We start from the raw sequence: 22,623 nt of genomic DNA on the forward strand, positions 1-22,623 counted from the left end.
GGCGTTCTGTGGGTGGGGACTCCTGTGATTTTCCCATTGTCATGGATGGACCACCATCTGGTTAAGGTTGGATTCACAGCCTCAACCCTCCTCCTCAGGGATGAAGGACCTATTAGGATGGTCTGCCCCAAAAAGCTATTGGCTCCCATAGGATTCCCAGAAGCCTTGGAAGGCTTTAAGGTTGGTTCTGCCAGCGATTCTGTTGATGCCCTGGTTCAGACTCAGAATAATGAACTTATACTAGGGCAGTAGACACGATTGCTCCTAAGCGCCCTCTCCAGCCTGCTTCTAAATTAGCTCCTTCATATAGGAAGAACTATGGGGGCTGAAGTGGCAAGGTAGATGGCTTAGAGAAGGACTCAGTTCAAATCCTACAGATGACAACACAGAACACATTTGAAAATCTATGCTCTGGCAATGTTTGCAGCAAAGGAGCAGTTTCTTTCTGTCTGCATTGGTTCTGCAAGCTCATATCCAGCCGAGTTGTCTAGGGTTGTGAGAGGGCAAGTGCATGCCCCTCTTTCTCTGAATGAGTACTTAGATCCATCAACTGATGGATCTGTCACCTCTGACATTTTAAATACGTTTTCTGCAGGTAAAATCCCTCGTATTCGAGCTGTACTAGACTTTACAGTTACTGTCCTATCCAGCCCCAGCACAGCATCCCTTTAGTGACTGTTGCTGGTGTCTACTTTGTGTTTCTTTTTAAATTGTGAGCCCTTTGGGGACAGGCGGCCATCTTATTTATGTATTTGTCTGTGTAAACTGCTTTGAGAACTTTGGTTGAAAAGTGGTATATAAATATTTGTATTAGTACTGTGGAGGTGTCCAGAAGCTCTTCTTGTGTGGTTAAATTGGATCAGTTTCAGTTTTTGACTCCCAAGGATGTGGACAAAATACTTCGGACATTTCACCTTACCACGTGTCCTCTTGACCCTTGCCCAACATGGCTTATACGATCTAGCAGGGAGATTATTGGAGAAGGTCTTGTTAAGATAATCAGTGCTTCTCTGAGGGAGGGCAGGCTGCTTCCTTGTCTCAAGGAGTCAATTATTAGACCACTTTTGAAGAAACCTGCATTGGATCCCTCAGAATTAGGCAATTATGGGCCTGTCTCCAACCTCCCATGGTTGGGCAAGGTGATTGAGGGAGTAGTGGCGATTCATTTCCAGGCTGTCTTGGAGGAAGTAGATTATCTGGACCCATTTCAAACTGGCTTTTGGACAGGCTATTGGGCTGAGATGGCCTTGGTTGGCTTGTTGGATGATCTCCAATTAGGAATTGACAGGGGGACTGTGACTCTGTTGATCCTTTTGGATCCCTCGGCTTTCGATTCCATCGACCATGGTATCATTCTGGGGTGCCTGAAGCGGTTGGGAGTGGGAGGCATGGCTTTGCAGTGGTTCCGCTCCTACCTCTCAGGTAGGTTCCAGATGGTGTTGCTTGGAGACTGTTGCTCTTCAAAACTAAATGGTTTGTGTCCAAGGTATTTAAGAGAACGCCTTCTTCTTCATCAACCCCGCCACCTATTAAGATCATCTGAGGAGATCCATTTGCGTTGCCACAGCTTGATTGGTGGTGTCTCAAGATGAGGCCTTTTCTAGAGTTACCCAGGGACTCTGGAATGCAATTCCTAATGAAATTAGAGTTTCCCCTTCTCTGAATATTTTAAGAAGGACCTCAAAACATACCCATTTAGTGAAATGTATTATTTTAAATGTTAAGCTGGTCTAAGGACCGCAATAAATTTGCTACTACTACTACCCATTTAGCCAGGCTTTTAGTTTAAAAGCTTCAGATTTTAGCATTTTTATTTGTATTTTTAAAATTGTTTTAATAGTGTCAATGTTTTAATGGTTTTTAGATTGTGAACTGCCCAGGGTCTTTTTTGTACGGGGTGGTATTATAATGTAATGTAATGTAATAAATAAAATAAATCTGGAACAAAATGTATCTAAAACATTTTAATGCTATAAGTCCAATGGAATATATTTTAACAATTGATGCAAGGTTAACTACCTTACAGTTATCTGATTTCAGAGTATGATTTGAATAGTCTTCTGATTAATGTGTATTGTGTAGGGGTGTGCACGGAACTGGCTGGCCCGGTTCGGTTCGAGTGCGAACTGCACTCAAACCTGACCAGACCAGTTTGGTCCAGCCTGTTTTTGAATCCCCCCCGGTTCGGTTGGGGGGGAGGGGGTTCGCATATATATATATATATAAAAATTTTAAAAAATATTTTTTTTCTCTAGCCCCCTTCGGGGGGCTTCCTAAAGGCCACTGGGGTCTCTGTGTGTCTGCGAAGGTTCCCCCTTCCCCCACCAGCCTCAGTAATAACTGCCGTGGTCCATTTGGCCATTTGTGCATGTGTGGCAATGGAGAAAATGGCCGCTGCACTGGTATACGGAGGCCCAAACGGGCCAGAAAGTGTTGCCGAATGGGTCGCAGGGGTGATTACCGAGTCTGGCAGGGGGAGAACCTTTGCAGACTCCCTTCAGCCTTTAGGAAGTACCCTGAAGGGGCTAGAGGTAAAGAATATTTTTTAAAAAATTAAAAAATTGCGAACCCCCCAAACCGTCAGGCAGGGGGGTTTTGGTCCGAGGTCAGATCGAACTGGGGGTGGGGATTGGTTCAACCCCGAATGGAGGTCAAATGCAACCCTGATGTACAGGCTTCTTTGCTCTAAAATCCTAGATATCTTCTAAAAACAGGCCAGAGAGTTTTATGTCTTAGTAAAGTCTCAAACAGGTTCTGTCTCAAAGTGGTTTGGGGTTGAACCTGTTCAGACATCCCTAACATTGTGTGGTTGCCTGAGGCAGGAGAGTGAATCAGCTGGAAGCAGAGATCAGTTCTATGATCAGCAAGGATAGAACTGAGGTTAGTGGTAATTTGAAGAGAAAGACAGCAATATATTTGAGTGACTCCTTATTTGAGATTGTGATGCATTCCTGCTTTTTAGAACTCTTTATAAGTTTACTGTAAAAACTGTGTGAAGTTGGTTATATATCTTATTTATTTGTTAAATATATTTAAAACTTTGCAGCCACAAGACCAGATGTATTCTGTGCTATGATGGAAAGATTCAGGATTTTCCGCACAGAGAAGACCTATGCAGTGAAATCTGGGAAGTGGTATTTTGAGTTTGAAGTGGTGACTGCAGGAGACATGAGGGTTGGCTGGGCCAGGCCAGGTGGTCAGCCAGAACAAGAACTTGGGTCAGATGAACAAGCATTTGTCTTTGATGGTTTCAAGGTATTAATCTATAATAATTTGAGGTTCCAAGTAATGATAATGAGATTCTGTCAGTTCATGCCACATGTAATATGCTGCCATGTTTTGACTGTTGCCAGAAAAAAAGAGGACATATCAGTAAAACACATTCTTCTATCAAGCAAGTGCCCTTTAACATAGATGAGTTTATGGCCTTGATTGGTGGTAGAGATTTGTGTGAACAGGTTGTGCACGGGCTCGCGGGGAGCAGTTCCTTTAAGGAGCAGGTAAGGAGCTGCTTACTTGCTCCTCTCCACCCCGCTGCTTTTTTGGGCAGGGTGCCCAGTCCCCAACCGACTGCGTGGTGCTGAGGCACTGCTCCCTGCAGCCTATGTGCAGTGTTTGCACACACATGGCCGGCACACATGCGCGCATTCTATGAGCATGCTGATGCCACACGGAGGCTACATGGATTGGAAGGGCAGGGTGAGCAGGTAAGGAGCTCCTTAAGGGAACTGCTGCCTGCCCCATCAAGCCGGCTCAAACACTGGTGCCCGAGCCAGTTGGGCGCTTCCCAGAAGAGGTGCTGAACTGGCTCAAGCATTCCCAAATTGGTGGCAATTCACATCCAAATGTAAAAATATATCTATATACTGAAGCTTGTTCTAGACTGCAGTTGTTCTCTTGTTCTTGTCTGACATGAATTATCCTTTGCATGTGCATTTCTTCAGGAGTATTTGATAGTAGGCATGTGCCCGAAACGTTTCGGAGGCCATTTTAAAGGCCTCTGAAATGTTTCGGTGCTGGGGCGGTATTCGGTGTTTTGGCACCGGCAGGGGTAGTACTGTAAGGGCGGGGGAGGGTGTACTCATTCCCCCCAACGTGTTTCCCCCACCGGCGCTCTGTAAATTTCAAGCCCCTCAGGGCGGCAGCGTTCCTCACTGCTGCCCCATTCCCCCCCTCGGCCGGAAGTTTCAACTTCCGGCCAGTTCTGGCCGACGGGGGGAACGGGGTGGCAGGGAGGAACGCTGCCACCCCAAGGGGCTTGAAATTTACAGAGCGCCGGCTGGGGAAACATGGCGGGGGGGGGGTGAGTACACCCTCCCCCGCCCTTAAAGTACTACCCCTGCCAGTGCCGAAGACCATTCGTGCACATCCCTATTTGATTGTACAAGACTACTGGAAATGAATGTTATGATGTGAAGCTACTAGAATTTTATTCCAGGTTTTTTGTAGGATACCAAATGTATGCTAAAGGATACATTTAACATAATTATCATGTTACCTAGTTTGGTTTAAGTATCTTTTTGATTTGCTCTCTTACATGTTTATATATACCTGTTTTGCCCGGAAGTGTCGCTTAAATAAGTAAGAGTAACCTGTGCCTAACCTTGGGCAGAATATCAGCTTATTATTTGATAATATTTGGATTTCTCTCTCTCCTGATTTAGGAGCAGAGAGGGGTTCCCCCCCCCCTTTTTTTGGCTTTTCTTCAGACACTGAAGCCTATTATTTAATTTAAGGAAACCAATAATCCCAGTTCTAATAAAAATTTGCAAAACTCAGAATTTTTGGGGAGATGAGCTCTATGTACCTTTGAGCAGCCCTGGTGTACAGGCTTCTTTGCTGTAAAATCCTAGGTATCTTCTGAAAACAGGCCAGAGAGTTTTATGTCTTAGTAAAGTGGGCATTCAGTTAACTGGAATTTATTCTGTTAATGAGCCCTGGGTAATACTAACCCTTCTCTGGATCATACCAGTACTTCTCTGTGGCTGCCCCAGGGTTTTGGAATATCCTCTCTGTCAAAATAAGAGCATCTCCATATCTGATTGCTTTTTAAAAGACCCTCAAGACACACCTGTTTTCTCAGGCTTTTAACTGAAATTAATTTAAAACTGCTTAAGTGTTTTTATCCTGTGAAATTGTTTTTATATTTGTTGTGTGTTAATTGTGGCCACTGCCTAGAAATACACATATCAGGTGGTATATAAATAATAATCAAATAATAATTATTTACTAAATGAATGATAAATAAATAAGCACAAAAGGAAGATAGTGGCCCCATGAAATATTTGCACTAGCCATACCAATACTCATAAAACTTAAAGAAATCATTTTGAAAAAGTTTTGAAAGTTGGGATGAGAGACAGGCTATATAGGAACATAGGAAGCTGCCTTCTACCAAGTCAGACCATGGGTCCATTTAGCTCAGTATTGTCTGCACAGACTGGCAGTGGCTTCTCCAAGGTTACAGGCAGGAGTCTCTCAGAGCCCCATCTTGGAGATATATCACACTAATAACATATTTTATTCCCAAAATATTTGAGAACAAAGATTTTGACTTGCATTTGGAACTGTGTTATCTCATTGAAGGTGTATTATTGGCTTCTGCTACTCTTGTTGAAATGGTAAGGTGTCCATTGAACAATTAGAGTTTGTTTTATACTACTGCTGTTAGATGCATATGCATAAAACTAACTGAAGGATTTGCAGTCAACAGCTATGTAAAACGGCATGCAAATATTGGCTGACATCCTGAACAGCAATCTGGGGATGTTGCAGAGCTGTGTCCTTGGGCAGAGAGGCTGCTCTTAACTCAGCCAGAGTCTTGCTGAGCAGCAGAGCACACACGGAGGGAAGGGGAAGCCTTCACACAACCTTCAGGGACATGTTTTTTTGAAAGAAATGAGCACTTATGGAGGCAGGGGGGAGGAGAGAAAATCACTCCCCCTTCCCCCCATATGTGCTCTGCTGCTTGTGGGGGACACACATGCTGTGCTACTCAGGAACATTTTGGGTGAGTTAAGATCAGTGCAGACTGTGTCCCCAGATTTCTGCTCTTGACATTGACTATGGTTTCAGAATGTTATAATTGAATCATATTAAATTTAGTACTGTTTTTTAGGGGCTGCTTATTCGACATATCTGAGAGAGGGAGGAGCTCTTAATTTCCTTTTGTTAAAATTATTTATTTTCCAGGCCCAACGATGGCACCAGGGAAATGAGCATTTTGGTCGTTCTTGGCTGACGGGGGATATTGTGGGATGTATGGTTGACTTAAATGAACGTACTATGATGTTCACCCTGAATGGTGAAATCCTTCTTGATGACTCAGGTTCTGAGCTTGCATTCAAGGACTTTGAGGTTGGTGATGGTAAGTTCTTAAACAATTTTGTGCTGCTAATGTGGCAAACCCTTTCTTATCTTTGTATGGGGAAGTCTTTTAACATCTTCTCATTTTTGTTGTGAGTCAATGAAACACAACTGTAAATCCCAAGAAGATAACTAGGGATGGTAGATTTGCCCATTTCAACTCAATTTTTATTTAGTTATTTTGATAATCTCTTGGTATCGGTTATCTTCCACTAATAAAAGAGGATTTTAAAGTGTTCATAGTGGATTTTAGAGCATGAACCTTCATACTTACCTCCATAAAGAAATAATAATGGCTCCAGAACCAATATATAATATTTTAAATATTGCACGGAGACCTTCATGGAGTTGTGAATCTGCACTTTTCCACAGTAACCCCCTGCAATCAACACTTTCATGATGGTAAAGAATAACTGCCATCCATTTTACTCTACACAACTGGAGGTGCCTGGTATGACACTAAACTTTTAAAACTTACTTCATATAGCTGTACAACTCCATAATAAGAAAACAATTTTCCTCGAACCTCCACCTTGAGAGAGAAAAAATAGGAAGCACCCTATTTGATTGTACTTAATAAAATAAACTACTATCACCTTATTAATTTCTTGCAGATACTGTACTTTGTATGACATTGCATGAGAACAAATGACAGATCATTTTGACTCAAGAAAATTTGAGCTTTTTAAGTAAGCCAGCTCATACACAAAGCTCAAGAGCTGTTGCTAAGTTTGTCTTACAGGCCGCTAGGAAGACAACAATATGTAAATCAAAACTTGATTGAGTGCACATATGATTACTTCATTTAATGTAGTTTTATTTGTGTTAATTGTGATTGGAACTTGGAACTTTTGCTGTTTTGTTGTTTACTTTGGAAGCTAGTCAATTTTTTAAAAAAACTGTGTGACTAATACAGGGACAGCTTTTTCTTGCAAACTTTCAAATAGCTCAGGGAACCACTTGACATGCTGCAAGCAGTAAACCAAGCAAAACACCTGTCTACTCAAATTTTTTTTAAAAGTGAATCATTTTTGTTTTACATGTAGTTAACTGTATTTGTTCATTTATTAAATTATATATATTTTTTACAGGGCTGTACTAGCATTTCATTAAAATATACAAAATAAATTGATATAAATTGAATGTACTAAATCATATAAGGGTTTGTATGTACTAAAATCCTATAAGGCTCTACTCAATCAATCATCTTTATTACGCTCCAAGACCAGCACAAGACAAAGCAGTAGAGCGTGATTAAAACAAATTATGAAACCACAGTTAAAACAAATTATGATTAAAACTGAATATGAAACCATAGAACTGTGTTATTTTAAAATTCTACTCTAATGTGATACAGCTATAATATAATACTAAAAGGCTGCTACCCTTTAAAAAGAGGGGAGCTATAACATTATTAAAATTCTAAGCATATAAAAATCTTCATGGAGGAGAGGTCTATCAACGGCTACTAGTTGGAGGGCTGTGGGCCACCTCCAGCCTCAGAGGCAGGATGCCTCTGAGTACCAGTTGCAGGGGAGTAACAGCAGGAGAGAGGGCATGCCCTCAACTCCTGCCTGTGGCTTCCAGCAGCATCTGGTGGGTCACTGTGAGAAACAGGATGCTAGACTAGATGGGTCTTGGGCCTGATCCAGCAGAGCTATTCTTATGTTATTATGGAATATATAAAATGCAAAAAGTAGTTGCTAAAACAGAGTATAAAAAATAAAACATCTAAGGAGGAACACTAAAGATAATAGTATAATCAGCAGTTTAAAACTATGCAGAATGGATGCAGGGCCTAGCAGTCATGACTCGGCGGATGCTACACGCTGCCATGCAGATCTTGGTGGTGTTAGGCTGGGTCACCCGGTATAGACATGGTTTGGGCAGCCAGGGTAGTTGTGAAATAACAGAAATATAAGCTTGGCCCAAATGTCTCTGTAAAAGGGGCAAAAGAGGAGTGCATGTTCTGTGGTTTCTACCTCCCCAATGTCACAGGGACAAAGTCTCTCTGCAGTTGGGATCTTTCTGAATTTGCCTCCCAATTGTGCATGGTTCGGTAGAAGCGTGGTCCGGCACTTGGGGGAGTGTCTCTTTAAGGGGGGTAGTACTCCCCCCCCCGCCGCTCTTCCCCCTCCGGCGCTGGTGCTTTTAAAAATCTTCTTGGGGCGGCAGAGTTCCTCCCTGCCGCCCCTGCCCCCGTCATTGTCTGTCTATGCCTTAAACGAAGAAGAGCTGGCGGAGCGCATGCGCCCTTCGTGGCGTGCACGCACCACATATGTTATGCTGCGTGCGCGCGCCTAGCGTAGTGTAGGAAAATATGGTAGGTGATTTTGCTGATGAGCAAAATAAGAGCTTAATTTAAGGTTCATGCTAGTAAATGTAATGCCCTATCTCAGTTCTTTAAGAAATTGAAACAATTTATAGTAGATAGGAATAGAGAATATATCTGGGAAAACATGCCTGCACAAGTTCTGACAAGAATTTAGACCAATAATAACATTTTTTGATATAATAGATCTGACATCTATCGGTGTAAACAGAATGTATTGCTTGTACATTTTTGGTCTTTCAAGATGGTAATTTATTCCAACGCTAATACAGATTCCAACAGGATATTTTATGAGGCCTTCTACATGATATTTAAATATATTCTATAATTTCTTAATGCCATCTACTGGTTTACAATCTGTGAAAAAGCTGTGTCTTTTCAACACTGCTGTTATTCTAACTTAAAAAATAGATGGCCCTTGTATACCAGTTTAGTTATTGTGGAGGTGTGGCAGAGAGGGTGTTGGTTATTGGCAGTTTTCTACCCCTAACTAAATTGGTATACAGTTTAAGTAGCTTTTCTTCGTGCTTCTAAGTTGGCGCGTGGGGAGATTTAAAGAAGCAATGCGAGTCACTTAGTTGATAACAACCAAGATGTTATCTCCGTTGTTCAAAGTCCCTTTATCTGTAGTGGTATGCCAGATTTTTAATAGACATTAAAGAATACACTTCCTGCAAAGACTGTATCATACCATATATGGTAAATTTGAATCTGAGAAAGATCTTCCACTTCTCTTGGGCAAAATGTCATTTTGGAATTATCGATCTGATTGATTGTTAATCTGTTGAGAACAAGAACACTTAAAATATTTGGTATGTGTAGGTAACCAGGAAGTATAATATTCAGAATTTCTTCTAAAAATAAAAAAAATTAAATTTTCACCGAGTATATTATGGTGTTAAAAAATAGTGTATTCAACTAATTTCAGTGGCAGGATTTTGTATGCCAACTTTGGTATTTGTAGGTCATTCGGAAGTATGACTTTATTTCGCACCAAACAACCAACAAATTCTTCAAAATATGGAATAGATTTATTTATTATTCATAGATTTTATCCATCTTCTTTTTGGCAGGCTTTATACCTGCATGTAGCCTGGGATTGTCGCAAGTGGGCAGAATGAACTTTGGCAAAGATGTCAGCACCCTGAAATATTTCACTATTTGTGGATTACAAGAAGGCTATGAACCTTTTGCAGTGAATACAAACAGGGATATCACCATATGGTTAAGCAAGAGACTACCTCAATTCCTTCCAGTACCACCAAATCATGAACATATTGAGGTCTGATATATTTTCATTTCATTTTGTTGAAGTGAAATAGAAAGTTGATTTATTCAGTCAAATTTAGTGAGATGACTTGTGCACACATTGCTGCTTAAGGGAGTGCAATTGGAATTTGTGTGTAGAATCCCTGTGTTTAGTTTCCCGTGTCCAATTTAGGTTCCACACATAGAGCAGTTAGCCTCACTGTGCTCTTCTCCCAGTTGGGGAGAGGAAAAAGCTGCAGATGCCCCTCCCTACTACATAAAGTAGTTATTGTATTATACTAGAGTTTTGACCATATATTGGGGTCATTTTGGCTACTGCCCACTATCTTAAAGATACTGTGTTTTCATTTTCTCCCATGTACTTTTATTGGAGTCTGTGTGACCGCCCCCACCATGCTATTTTAATGAAATCCTCAAATTTAAAACTAAACAAAAACACACTGGAGTGGTGGTGAAACACGACAGAACAATTTTGCTCCTTCATTGTTGGAGAATGGCTGACATCCAGAGCAGTAGTCCGTGGACACAGCAGCAGTTGTATCCTCACAGAGGGAGACTGTATCCTTGCAGTCAGAGACTTATTGAGCAGGAAAGTGCATGAGCATGGGGAGGAAATGATTTCTGCTTATTTTGCTTCCTCTAGAAGTGTTCTGAAGGCAGCCCTGAGGGGCATATTTCTGGAAGGCAAAGAATACTTATAGAAGCAGGGTTGATGAACAAAAATCACTCCTCTGGTGCTCAGGAAACCTCTCTCTGTAAGGATACAGTTCCTGTGATGTCCCTGATGTGCTGTCAACCAATATATGGAGTAGGAAGTGGTTCAGGAGAGCAGCAAAAAGTTTACATATTTCAATATATTTGGTATTGCTTTTTTGTTTGTGACTCCAAGAGGCTTTGAATGAAAGAGAAAATGGCATGTTATATAATTAAACCTGCTAAAATCTTTAATATATTTTCATACTTACATTGGAGTCATAGACCCTTGTTGTTGCAGTTACATTTGCTCAGTGCTGTACAAAAACTAGAAATGACACAGGCTTATAGCTGAAAGAAAGAGATGACATGAAAGAGAGGAATAGAAAATAGAGCGAAAGGGTATGAATATTAATTATGGAAAGCTAGGATGAATACCTGCCAAATGGGTTCCTCCCCCCTCTCTCCCTAACATTTCTCCAACATACCATTTCACTTTTTAAAACTATGACTTAATTGGTGGCTCTTTGATTTCAGTTACCAGATTACAGGTTGAGTATCCCTTATCCGGATATCCAGAATCCGGAATGCTCCAAAATCCGGACACCATGCCGTAACAACAACAACAACAAAAATCCCAATTTTGCTGCTTTTAAACATGTCAAAACTTACGCCACGTCCTGATTGGGGCCAGAAGTTCTCTGCCCTCCTCCACCAGAGAGGGTACCAGGGTCCTGAATTCTCTTGCAATAAATCCCCTCAACCACGTGGCCCCGTCCTCCAAGATAGGAGGATCCACCATGCCCTGCCCATTTGGGGGGGTTACTCACCACTACCGGAGTGGAGTTTCTCCCAAGTTTGCCCTCCAGATGGGTCTCTGTTGCTGGCAGGGTGGTAGGTGTTTGGGGAGGCTCTGGGTCCTCCCTCCCTACAAGCGCGGCAGCCTCCAGGCTCACGGGTGGCAAGATGGCATCTGTCAGTACGCAACCTATCGCAGCTGTCCACCTTACTCCCCTTCTGACAGAGAGCCCAGAAGATCCTCTGCAGTGTAAGTGCACTCCATGTTAGGCAAGGGGAGAGGAGGAAGAGACGGCTGGAGGCCAAGCATGGGAAGACCAAAGGAGGAAGCAAGGTGAAAAATAAATGGCTAGAGCCAAGGGGTAAGGAGAGGGGAAAAGATCTGGACTGTGGGTCTGTGAGGGAAAGTTTTGAGCTTGGACTGAGGGTCCGTGAAGGCAAATATTCCAAAATCTGGAAAAGTCTGAAATCTGGAACACTTCTGGTCCCGAGCAGTCCGGATAAGGGATACTCAGCCTGTAGTAACAAACTTTTTATAAGTATAGGAGGAGTATATTTACAAGCATGTTTTATAAATACTCTTATGCTCTAAGGGCTCCTCCTGATCAGCTCCCTAATATGTATCAATGATATTCAGATTAATATTTTGTTCATTTGTATGTTAATAAAAACCTGAGAGTTTAAGAAAAAGTGGCACTTCATTTTACATCAAAGCTTTTGTATGTGTTAGGTTACAAGAATAGATGGTACTGCAGACAGCTCCCCATGCTTGAAGGTCACACAGAAGTCCTTTGGATCTCAAAATAGCAAAACAGACATCATGTTCTATCGTCTCAGCATGCCTATTGAGTGTGCAGAGGTATTTTCTAAAATGCCTGGAGGAGGGTTGCCAAGTTCAAGCCTTTTTGGCCCAAAGAATGACTTGGATGATTATGATGCTGATTCTGACTTTGAAGTCCTTATGAAGACTGCTCATGGTCACCTGGTACCTGATCGTGTAGAAAAAGAAGCGATAAAATCAGAGTTCAATAACCATAAAGATTATACACAAGAGAAACCTTCACGCCTCAAGCAACGGTAAACTGGTTTGATTTATCTCCCCCCTCCCCCATTTAAAAAATAAGTTTATTTTCTCAGATAGTGATCTTCACTATTTTCCAAGTGGGGGCCACTCTGGCAAAAAAAACACCACCCACCCTTCAATGTGAGGGCCATTTCCCACTGTACTGACCTCCACACGGTATTGTGCTTTTCTCAGTGTTGGGAGTGTCCTTTAAGAGAGACAGAACTCTTTCTTAAGAGTTCTAGTAGGAAAACACTGTGAAGGGCTACATTTCCCAGAACTCTGTATACACCTTCCAAGACAGTGCAGGGGCTCAAGAGGGGTCTGTTTCCCTTAAAGGAGCCCTCTCTGAAGCTGAGCAAAGTGCAGCACTGCCTTGTGAAAATGGTCATCTCTGCATATGCTAGGAGACTTATTCAGCTTTGACTGAAGCTTCACACACGTACAATAAACAAATAGTGAGGGAGCTGCCCTTTGCGTGGCTGGGCCTCTGGACCTTACAATGAAGAGCACTGTACTAGGGCAAAAATTATGCTCTTCCTATTTGCACTGTACATTAATTTACATTTAGTTAGCTATGTGAACTAGTAATTGGGGTGGCAACATCTGGTGTGAGAAGTTTGTTTTCCGTTAATTTTTTTACCATGCTTTTCTGGTAAACTGTGTAAAAAAAATCCTGTTCCCCAACTTTCCATTCATAAAACACAGTGAAATATTTCCACAAGGCTGTTGAAATATTAGATTAGGCAAATACATGGAAGATAAATCTATCAATGGCTTCTAGTCATGTTGGTCATATGCAGTCTTTACATTTAGAGAGGCAGTAAGCATCTGAAAATCAATTACTGGGATGTAACAGTGTGAGAATGCTATTTGTCTACATGTCCTGCTTCAGGGCTTCCCAGAGGCATCTGGTTCATCACCTTGGGAAATAGTATGCTTAGGTGGGCATTTGGTCTGATCCAGCAGATTATTAGATTAGAACATCAAAAATGTATTTGTTGCCATGACAATTGCAGAAAATATCTGAAATTCATGAGCTGTCTGTTCTGACAAAGTGTCTAGAAAAGATTTCCATTCAAACCTGATGGGATGGGTATAGAAAAATGTTTACTGTATACGCTTTGTGTGAATAGCTAATTTTCATAGTTACTGGACTCCTCCCAACCTATCTTTGTAAAGCATTTAAAGTATAAATGCTTTTCTCTAAATGGTTTGAGTATTTCTACAATATTCAGATAACCAAAGTCTAATAGAGTAAGAGTTGTTATCTTGGAACTTTATGAAAAATGTATTCTTAAATGGGATAATTGGAAGCTTGGTTTGGTTTGGTTTCCTTTTTAAAAAAAATGTATTTCATTTTCAGATTGGTTAAGTCAGTATACAGCTCTTATGAAATGGAACACATAGGTTTATGTTCATTAAACTGATAATTGCAGTTTACAAAAATGGGGATTTGTCTCATCTCCTGTTTTACAGATTTATGCTGAGAAGGACAAAACCAGACTACAGCACAAGCCACTCTGCAAGGCTCACTGAAGATGTCTTAGCAGACGAAAGGGATGACTATGATTATTTAATGCAAACATCTACAGTATGGCATCTTAACATTAATACTTTTCTTGTTGCTTTCTCAAAAAAGCACTTTTTGAAATTATTGCAAGCATTAGCAAGATACAGGTGGCCCTCATCTGTGAGGGTTCTGTTCTGGCCTACATCTGCAGATAATGAAACCATGGATAATGAGATGTTGAGGCTTTTCTAACGATGGCTGTCCAGCAGTGACTCAACACACACCCTAATTTCTCTGTTTTTCCATGAAAAATTGTGGGGAAATGCTTTGGGGTTTTTTAATTGTGTGTGTGTGTGTGGGAATTTTAATGGCTCTGTCCTGCAAAATGGTGGCTGGAAATAATATTGGAAGTCATTTCTGGACACCCAGGAACCACAGATGGATGAATTTTGCCTATTTTTAGAACTGTGGATAATGAGGACCGGTCCCCATTGCCTGACCACAGATATACAAAACTGCTGGTGCTTGGACCATGGATAATGAGGGCCTGCTCTACTATTCTTTACAGTTATACATGAACTGCAGACTACTTATTTCTGAACAGTACCTAATGAATTACTTTTACTGTTAAGTAATAGCATTATTCATAATTTTTAACTTATCATTTCTAGATTACATTAAAAGTAAGGTTCATGGTGTTCAATTTTCATTTTGAAATTTGGACTTTCAAATATGCTTGGTTCTCTGCCTTCTTCAGGGATGTTGCATGGTAGCTGACACAGGAGAGAGGAGGGAAAGGGTGCAAGGTTGTTGGACTACTCCATTTTTTGTAGGCCTTGTTCCCTGGCTGCTTGATTCTGTGCCAGGCAGCTAGGGATGCGGTCAGCAGAGATGGAAACTGAGTGCTAATGATAAACCCAGGTTTGGATTTTTGAGTAAGAGGATAATTCTTGATATTAATGCTGTGGGTCATTCTTAATCTTTTGCCAGTATTATTATTCTGTGCGCATCTTTCCTGGACAAGAACCTGCTAATGTCTGGGTGGGATGGATTACATCTGACTTCCATCAATATGACACAAGCTTTGATTTGGACAGAGTTCGCACTGTTACAGTAACCCTAGGAGATGAAAAAGGGAAAGTTCATGAGAGGTTGGTTTTGTTTTTCTTCTGTTCAAAAACATTTGAAATGGAATATTGAAATAATGTCAGTAAATATATTATCAAGACAAGTTTACAAAGAGTTCCAAAAGGGGATCTCTGGGTTGGTCAATGGCTAACATTATGCAAATGCGGTTTGGTGTAAGTGTAAAGTGTGGTGTAAAGTGTGTAAAGTGTATTCTGTCACTTTAAGGCAGAATAATTTCTTAATTTTGCTGATACTGACTTGACAGTGACTAACCAAGAGAGAGATTTTGAGGTTGTGGTGGATAGCTCAGTGAAAACGTTGATGTGTGGCACCTATGAAAAAGGCAAATTCCATGCTAGGTATAATTAGGAAAGAGTGTGGCTGTGCAGGGGCAGGGCTTGCAGATTTGTTCTTAGGGATTCTGTATGCAATTACAACATCCCTAGATTCCATAATAACTTTTAGTTTAGGAAAAAGACAACCTGGAGGGGATGTGCTAAAGGTTTATAAACTTATGCATTGCATGAAGCCAGAGGATAGAGAAATGTTTTTCTCCCTCTTGGATAACTTTAGTATTCAAGGGCCTCCAATGAAACTGATTGATCTAGGAGAGGAAAAAGGAAGTACTACTTCACTCAGTGCTTAATTAATTATGGAATTCACTACTGCAAGTTTTTATGATGGTCACTGGTCTCGATAGCTGTGATAGCAACTAGATTAAATCATGGTGGACAGGTGCATCATATGCTATATCCAGATTCAGAATCAATTCCTGGGAAATGATGGTAGGAAACTGCTTTTGGCCCCAATATCCTGCTTCTGGGCTTCCCAGAGACATCTGGTTGACCACTGTGAGAAACAGGATGCTGGACTAGATTGCCCTTTTGGTTTCATCCAGCATGGCCATTTTTAGCTTCTTGTCATAATGATGGTGTTTTGCTAGTTCATAGTAACTGTAGAAATGCTTAAAAATTCAATCCTCCTCATTATGTATGTGCGTCACAGGGAAAGCTAGAAACTGGTGACTTTTAAAGGCTTCCTCCCCTCACTTATCTTTAGAAAGTCAGATAGGCTTGGGAGTTATGAAAAAAACACTGACAAAAGATATAGAAGTGACTCCTACGTCCACAATATATGCTTTTGTTAAAACAATCAAAGAATGGATGTGTGACACATCTCCCGTGCAGAGAAGCATGTCAGCTGTACATGCATCTGGTGCCCACACATTTCAACGTGGAAGAGAAACAAAAGTTCCTTCTTTAGGCATTACAGAGGAACTGTCAAAAACAGAGACATGAGTCACTTGTACATGTGCTCACTGTTATTTCCTGGTAGTAGGTAAAGCCACCATAGATGTTGGTTTTGTTTTTCTTACAGTGCTAGAGAAATGGCAGATCATCTTAACTAGAGCCAGAGTACATAATCCCTGCAGTGCATATGCTGTATACTATTTGAACTCTAATAATGTGATGAAGGTATTATTGTCCTTATACACCTAATGTATATTCAGCTAATATAAGAGTACTGGAAGGCAGGAGAACAACAAAACTTTGGGCACCCCACAAAACCTGTTCAGGATGGTTGGCTTACCTCTGTTCTTTTTTATTTCAACAGCAAATGTTATGCTTTTGCAGCTGGCAGCAGTGGTGGCAACAGCAGCAGTGCCTGAAGCACTTCTGTTGTTCTTGGCAGCTGGCTGCTTTTGGCTGCCATTTTCTCCCCCAGGAGGAAAAAGCACACATAAGGCTGTGACACCTCACCATGAGGTTTTGAGACATTTACAGCTAGGTAGTCAGCTGCTGTCACCACTTGAGGAAACTTTCAACCCTTGCCCTGATCCCTTAAGTATCTCATAGCAGCTGTGTTGCCTTGGCACAATTCTTTCTTCACATGGGAATTGACTGGAAAAGATGCCACCCAGGATAAACAACAACAAAGGATTTATTCTTGTTTGAAAAAATATATAACAATTCTTTCCTCTACACAGAAGTACATAGAGCACATTTTCCAACCAGAAACAGTTTCACTCTGCCTGACCTTGGCTGTCACAGAGTCCCTCTCCCCATCTGCATATGGAATCCCCACTGCCTAATCACAACAGTACTTTGGCTTCCGCTACTGTATTCTTTACAGAACCTCTAGTATAACTTTATGCCTCACCAAAAACATAAATACAAATCTTTTCTAACTGAAATTCTAGAATAAGAAAGATCTCCATTTCATCATAGGGACCGCCATGTATTTTCCCTGAATGATGCTCATAATATTCTTCAGTGTGTTCCATGGGAGATGTGAAATGGCAATTGGCAGGAACTATCCACCTGGGAAAGCAGCAGTGCTTGAAGTATTGCTGCCACTGCTACTCTGTCCCAAAGATGTGTGGCATTTTTTGTTGAGGGGAAAAATCTCTCAGAGATAAGGTGCCTCAGCCCTAACCAGTTATCCAGCTTCCATGCCCTTCCTCCTCACCACCTGCTGCAACTATAAAAAAGATTCACTTTCACTGACTTGCAAAAGGGACATCTTTCAGGTCAGCAGTAGATGAAGGTCTACATACTTCATTAAATTTCTTAGATTTGTTTAATGCCTCTTTCTCCGGGTACCAATTGAACTAGAAATAGTCATGTTCATTAACATCTGTGTATAAAAATGATACATATTTTGTATTAGTGACTGTGTCCTTTTGGAAAATTTTGGAGTTAAAGGCATTGAGTGACATCTTCTGCAGCACTATGAGGATGAAAGAAAGTGCTGTGAGCCAAGCCTAATTTGTACACTAGATATGCTCCAGAGCTAGCATAGGAAATTAGACTTGTTTCACCATTGTCACAAAGTGACCAGTTCTTTATACAGTGACCGTGTATGTTTTGGGCCTGAAGGTAGAAAGAAGACCAAATACTCTCACATAATTCAGTGGGCTTTGTTGAGTATAAAAGATTGTCATAGCCATGGCATCTATTTAACAGAGCAAGAAACAATCAATCATAGCTACAGAGGCGGAGCCCCTACAGGTTCAAAGAACCCGGGCCACCGCCAATCAGGGGCTGCACCTTGTGCCCCCCATGTCTGACATCAGACCCCGACGTGCCCCCCACGTCTGATGTCAGACGCATGGGGTGTTATTTCGCTCCCAAACAGGGCCATGTAGCCCCATTTGGAAATAAAATTGGCCTGTGCTGCATTGGCAGTGTGGGCTGTAGCACAGCCGCTCCTAGCCTTGCTGCCAACGCATCGGGGCCGATCTCCCTCCCAAATGGAGGGGGAGAGACCACAACCCCGTGTCTGCGGGGTGGCAGTCTGTGGGGTGGCAGCCAAACACGGGCCACCTCCAGCCTTGCTGCACACCTGCATAGCAACTAGTAATAACCAAGCAGTGTTCCTAACATATGTGTGGAGATGCATGTCATCTCAGTAATTACTTCTAATTTGCAAGAGATGGAGAAAGGAGATGGGGGAGGGAGTTGATTGGAAGTGGGATTGGCAGAGCACCAGGGTTAGTGAAAGGGATGGAAATTGGTGGGGGCAAAGGCTGGTTCTTGAAAGAGGCATTTTACCAGATCTTGTCGTGGCCAGATGGAGGCAAGGCTAGTGTCCATTGCTGGAGAGCATTGCAAACAGGGCTTCTGGTGGATTGCTGCTGCTGTGGTTCACAGAAAGAGTTGGCCCTTGATTCTTCACTCCGTGGCAAGAATCACTGAGCATTCTCTTGTCGGCAAGTCCCAGGCCTCTGCTAGCTTCACAGCTAGACATCAGGCACTTGGGGTGCGCAAGTGAGCAAGTATTGTTTGTTAGGCAAAAATTGCTGAAGCCCAGTCCAGAGAGCTCACTTTTTTATAGTTGATCAAACATAGAGTCTTTTCAAAATATCAGCATCCTTCCTGAATCTCAAAAGATGTCAATTGCTCTGGATCCTGTCTCCTTAATGGTTATTGGGAAGAATCTGTCCTATTGACATTCCCAAAACAATTCTGCATCTCTGAGGGCCATCTCCTGTCCACTGGCCTCTTGCCTCAAATAATGTCAAGAGTCAAAGGTGTTAGGAAGGAAGCAGGAAGAGCCTAGGCTATGTGTGTGAGGCAGCAATTGAATCACTGTGTGTAAATCAACCCAGTGTGCAATTCTAAAACATTCCAAAGTAACAGCAAGAGGATATATGTGTGAGACTAGTAATCCATACATCTAATTCAACATTGTGAATATTGAAATCACCAGAGAACAAAAGCACAAACAATTTGGCTTGTTCTTTACAGAAATTACCATTTCACGCAGAGTTCTGCTCTGTGGTTTGACTATTGTAAACATTCTGCCAGAAGAAATGCAGGATTGGCTTCCATGGAATCGATGAGAGCTGGTCTTGTGGTAGCAAGCATGACTTGTCCCCTTAGCTAAGTAGGGTCCGCCCTGGTTGCATATGAAAGGGAGACTAGAAGTGTGAGCACTGCAAGATATTCCCCTTTGGGGATGGAGCTGCTCTGGGAAGAGCAGAAGGTTCCACGTTTCCTTCCTGGCAGCATCTCCAAGATAGGGCTGAGAGAGATTCCTGCCTGCAACCTTGGAGAAACCGCTGCCAGTCTGTGAAGACCATACTGAGCTAGATAGACCAATGGTCTGACTCAGTATATGGCAGCTTCCTATGTTCCTATGCTTCTCAAAGCCATTACTTGAGATCAAAGTCCAGACATTTGGTTTGTCTCATAGGAGTTAGTCATTTCACCCAGAGTTCAGGCATCAATTGATTTCTTAATAAAGTCAAATCAGACACAGGCCATGATTTCACATGATTTTGGATTGGTAATTCTGGGTCCAATGTGGCCACAAGAAAGGGCCCTGCTATGACTGAGCAGCAGGAGCCTAGCAGCAATGACCTTGATCCAGTGAGGGTGAAGGGGAGGGGGAGCAATTGTTACTACTCTCCCCTCTCTCCAAAAGCCTTTTTGTTGTTGACAGGAATATGTTCCCGAGGGGCTGTGTGGAAAAGACTTTGCAGGGAAGGGAGAGAAGTGAAAATCGCTTCTGACTCTGTCCATGCTGGGCTTCTCCCTCTGACTGTGCTTCACTGCAACACAGCTAGGCTCCTGTCTTCCTCTTCTGCCCTCATAGCACTATGGAAAATGTGGGCCGTTGAACGTAGTATGCCATTGTTCAAATTTTGTAGAAATTGGGTGCGTTCCAGAGAAAGTTAGTTGTATTTTAATTCCAGTTGTAATAAATGAGAATTGAGTTAAATCATATTAATTTCAGTTAGTATTACATACATCTAACGTTTTCTGCATTGGATCTATTGGCCACTGTATAACATATTGTGTGTGTGTGTGTGTGTGTGTGTGTGTGTATACAGGACTTGTTGTGCACATGTATGTGGAAATCTGTACAAGCAGAAGTATTTCTTTGCTCTGAATTTGGAAGCGTACTGGGAGTTTCCTGTTTGCTATGCAAAGTTTTCTTCAACATGGTAGAAAATGAAATTCCCCATAAACAGTTAGATATCCATGTATACACTAAATCCCCATGAAGTTTTGGATCCTGTTTTGTAACATTAACCTACCATCATATCTCATGTGCTATCAATCTTTTGAAATGCAGTATCAAACGAAGCAACTGCTATATGGTGTGTGCAGGAGAGAGCATGAGTCCAGGGCAAGGACGCAACAATAATGGATTAGAGATTGGCTGTTTGGTTGATGCTGCAACTGGTCTCCTGTCCTTCACAGCTAATGGTAAAGAGTTAAGCACCTATTATCAGGTAATTTATTTATTGTATTTATCATATTTTTGTTTGGTGATTGTTTTTAAAGTTGCCATTTGTCCAAGTAGACAGCATTTTTGCACACAGTCCCTGCCCACGGCAACTGCCCGCACCTGCCTAGACCCTGCACCTTGGAAGGATCCTTGCAAAAAGGAAATTTGACAGGCTGCACCCAGCTGCTCTCCATGGGAATTTAGGGCTGCAGGGGGCCATGCTGCTGGCTGGCACAGGCCGTCCTCTGCCTCCTGCTCGGGGCATGGCTCCTCAGCAGAGCCATGAAGCAGTAGGGGTGAGAGGTGCAGAAGCTGTAGTTCGTGTCCAGGCCTCACTGTGTCTCTCCTGCAACCACCTGCCAGGCCAGCAGCCAGAGAGGCAGGCTGGGCGTGTGTGGTGGTGGTGGCAGCAGTGGTGCGTAATTTCTTTTTAAAACACCACTCTTGGCCCTTTCAGGCACCTGGCATCAGCCTCTGTGAACCACAGGGGCTGACCCGGCATTCTGTGGGGAGGCTTGCCCACCTCTACCGCTCAGTGAACCTCTCTGCAGGCTTCACAGAGGCTGATGCCAAGTGCCTGGAAGGGCGAACTGCAGCACTTTAAAAAGAAGTCACTCACTCCTGCTGCTGCCCTGCCCCCCCCCCAGCCTGCCTCTCTGGCTGCTGCCCTGGCGGGTGGTTGCGGGAGAGAGACAGCAGGGCCTGGACACAAGCAGCGGCCCCTGTGCCTCTCACCCCTGCTACTGCCTGGCTCAGCTGAGGAGCCTCCACTGCCCCCCTTCAAGCCTGCCTCACTGGCCACATATTTGAGGGAGAGCGGGGCCTGGGGGAGCACGGAGAGCAATGGAGCTGGGTGCGGGGAGAGAAATGTATGTTTATATTTAGGTAAACAGCCCGCACTCTTTTAAGCCCCCCACTGCCATTTGTAAAAAACAGTATTACCTGTAGCTTCTTGGTGCGAAAATATGGAAAATGGATTTTAAAAAAAATGAATCTAATCATTTCAGCACATTTCATTTTCAAAACCTTCTGCTGCATGCACTTAGCTTCCTGAAAATAAAGCATTTCTGTTTCATTCAGGTTGAACCAAGCACTAAATTATTTCCTGCAGTATTTGCACAAGCTACAAGCCCCAATGTTTTCCAGTTTGAGTTGGGGAGAATAAAGGTAAAATTTAAAATAATTTGCTTCTGTGCTATATTGTTAGCTTCAGAATGTTCCTGGTATTAAAGTTTTTCTTTGAGTGCACAAACCTTCAAAACAGTTGACCAGTTCAGACCTAACGGGGAGTCAAGATTAAATTCTGGCTTCCCTGAGCCCAGAGAGCACTCCTCTTCACGTGCAAGGGTTGGAAAAATTGTGGAAAACATTCTCAGTTTCAGATCCTGGTTTATTTTAGAACTCTGATTAAAATAAGTTAGAATTGTTCAGTTCAGACGTAATGAGCTACCCTGGCTTTTTCTTAACCAGAACCAGAATTAGAATTCTTCCTAGCCTTGCATAAGGGGGGGGGGGGTTGTGCACACTCCCAAGACTCTGAGATATTGTTTGAAGTCATGGTTCAATCCTGACTCCACATTGCATTTTGATGTTTAGACTCTAAATGGGCCATTTCGAGCTCCAAACAAAATACCCTTTAAATAAAGGGCCTATTTCGAGCTCAGAACAAAACAACCCTGTTTTGATTCTAAACATTTAAAATTGGACAGGAAGCCATTTTAT

General features: G+C 42.2%; 1 protein-coding gene across 14 annotated transcripts in view; it reads left to right on the forward strand.

Annotated features, from left to right (window-relative positions):
* Nucleotides 1–22,623, forward strand: part of RYR2 (ryanodine receptor 2) — a 625,908-nt gene that overhangs the window by 321,930 nt on the left and 281,355 nt on the right. For all 14 annotated transcript variants that reach the window (XM_053300231.1, XM_053300272.1, XM_053300252.1 and 11 more), the window contains 8 exons: nt 3,047–3,255; nt 6,193–6,367; nt 9,772–9,980; nt 12,189–12,535; nt 14,001–14,115; nt 15,025–15,185; nt 20,746–20,905; nt 21,982–22,068. In XM_053300231.1, the coding sequence (XP_053156206.1) occupies nt 3,047–3,255; nt 6,193–6,367; nt 9,772–9,980; nt 12,189–12,535; nt 14,001–14,115; nt 15,025–15,185; nt 20,746–20,905; nt 21,982–22,068 (1,463 nt within the window). The remainder of the gene's footprint in view (nt 1–3,046; nt 3,256–6,192; nt 6,368–9,771; nt 9,981–12,188; nt 12,536–14,000; nt 14,116–15,024; nt 15,186–20,745; nt 20,906–21,981; nt 22,069–22,623) is intronic.

Source organism: Hemicordylus capensis, chromosome 1 (assembly GCF_027244095.1).
Source record: "Hemicordylus capensis ecotype Gifberg chromosome 1, rHemCap1.1.pri, whole genome shotgun sequence".
Lineage (NCBI taxonomy): Eukaryota > Metazoa > Chordata > Lepidosauria > Squamata > Cordylidae > Hemicordylus > Hemicordylus capensis.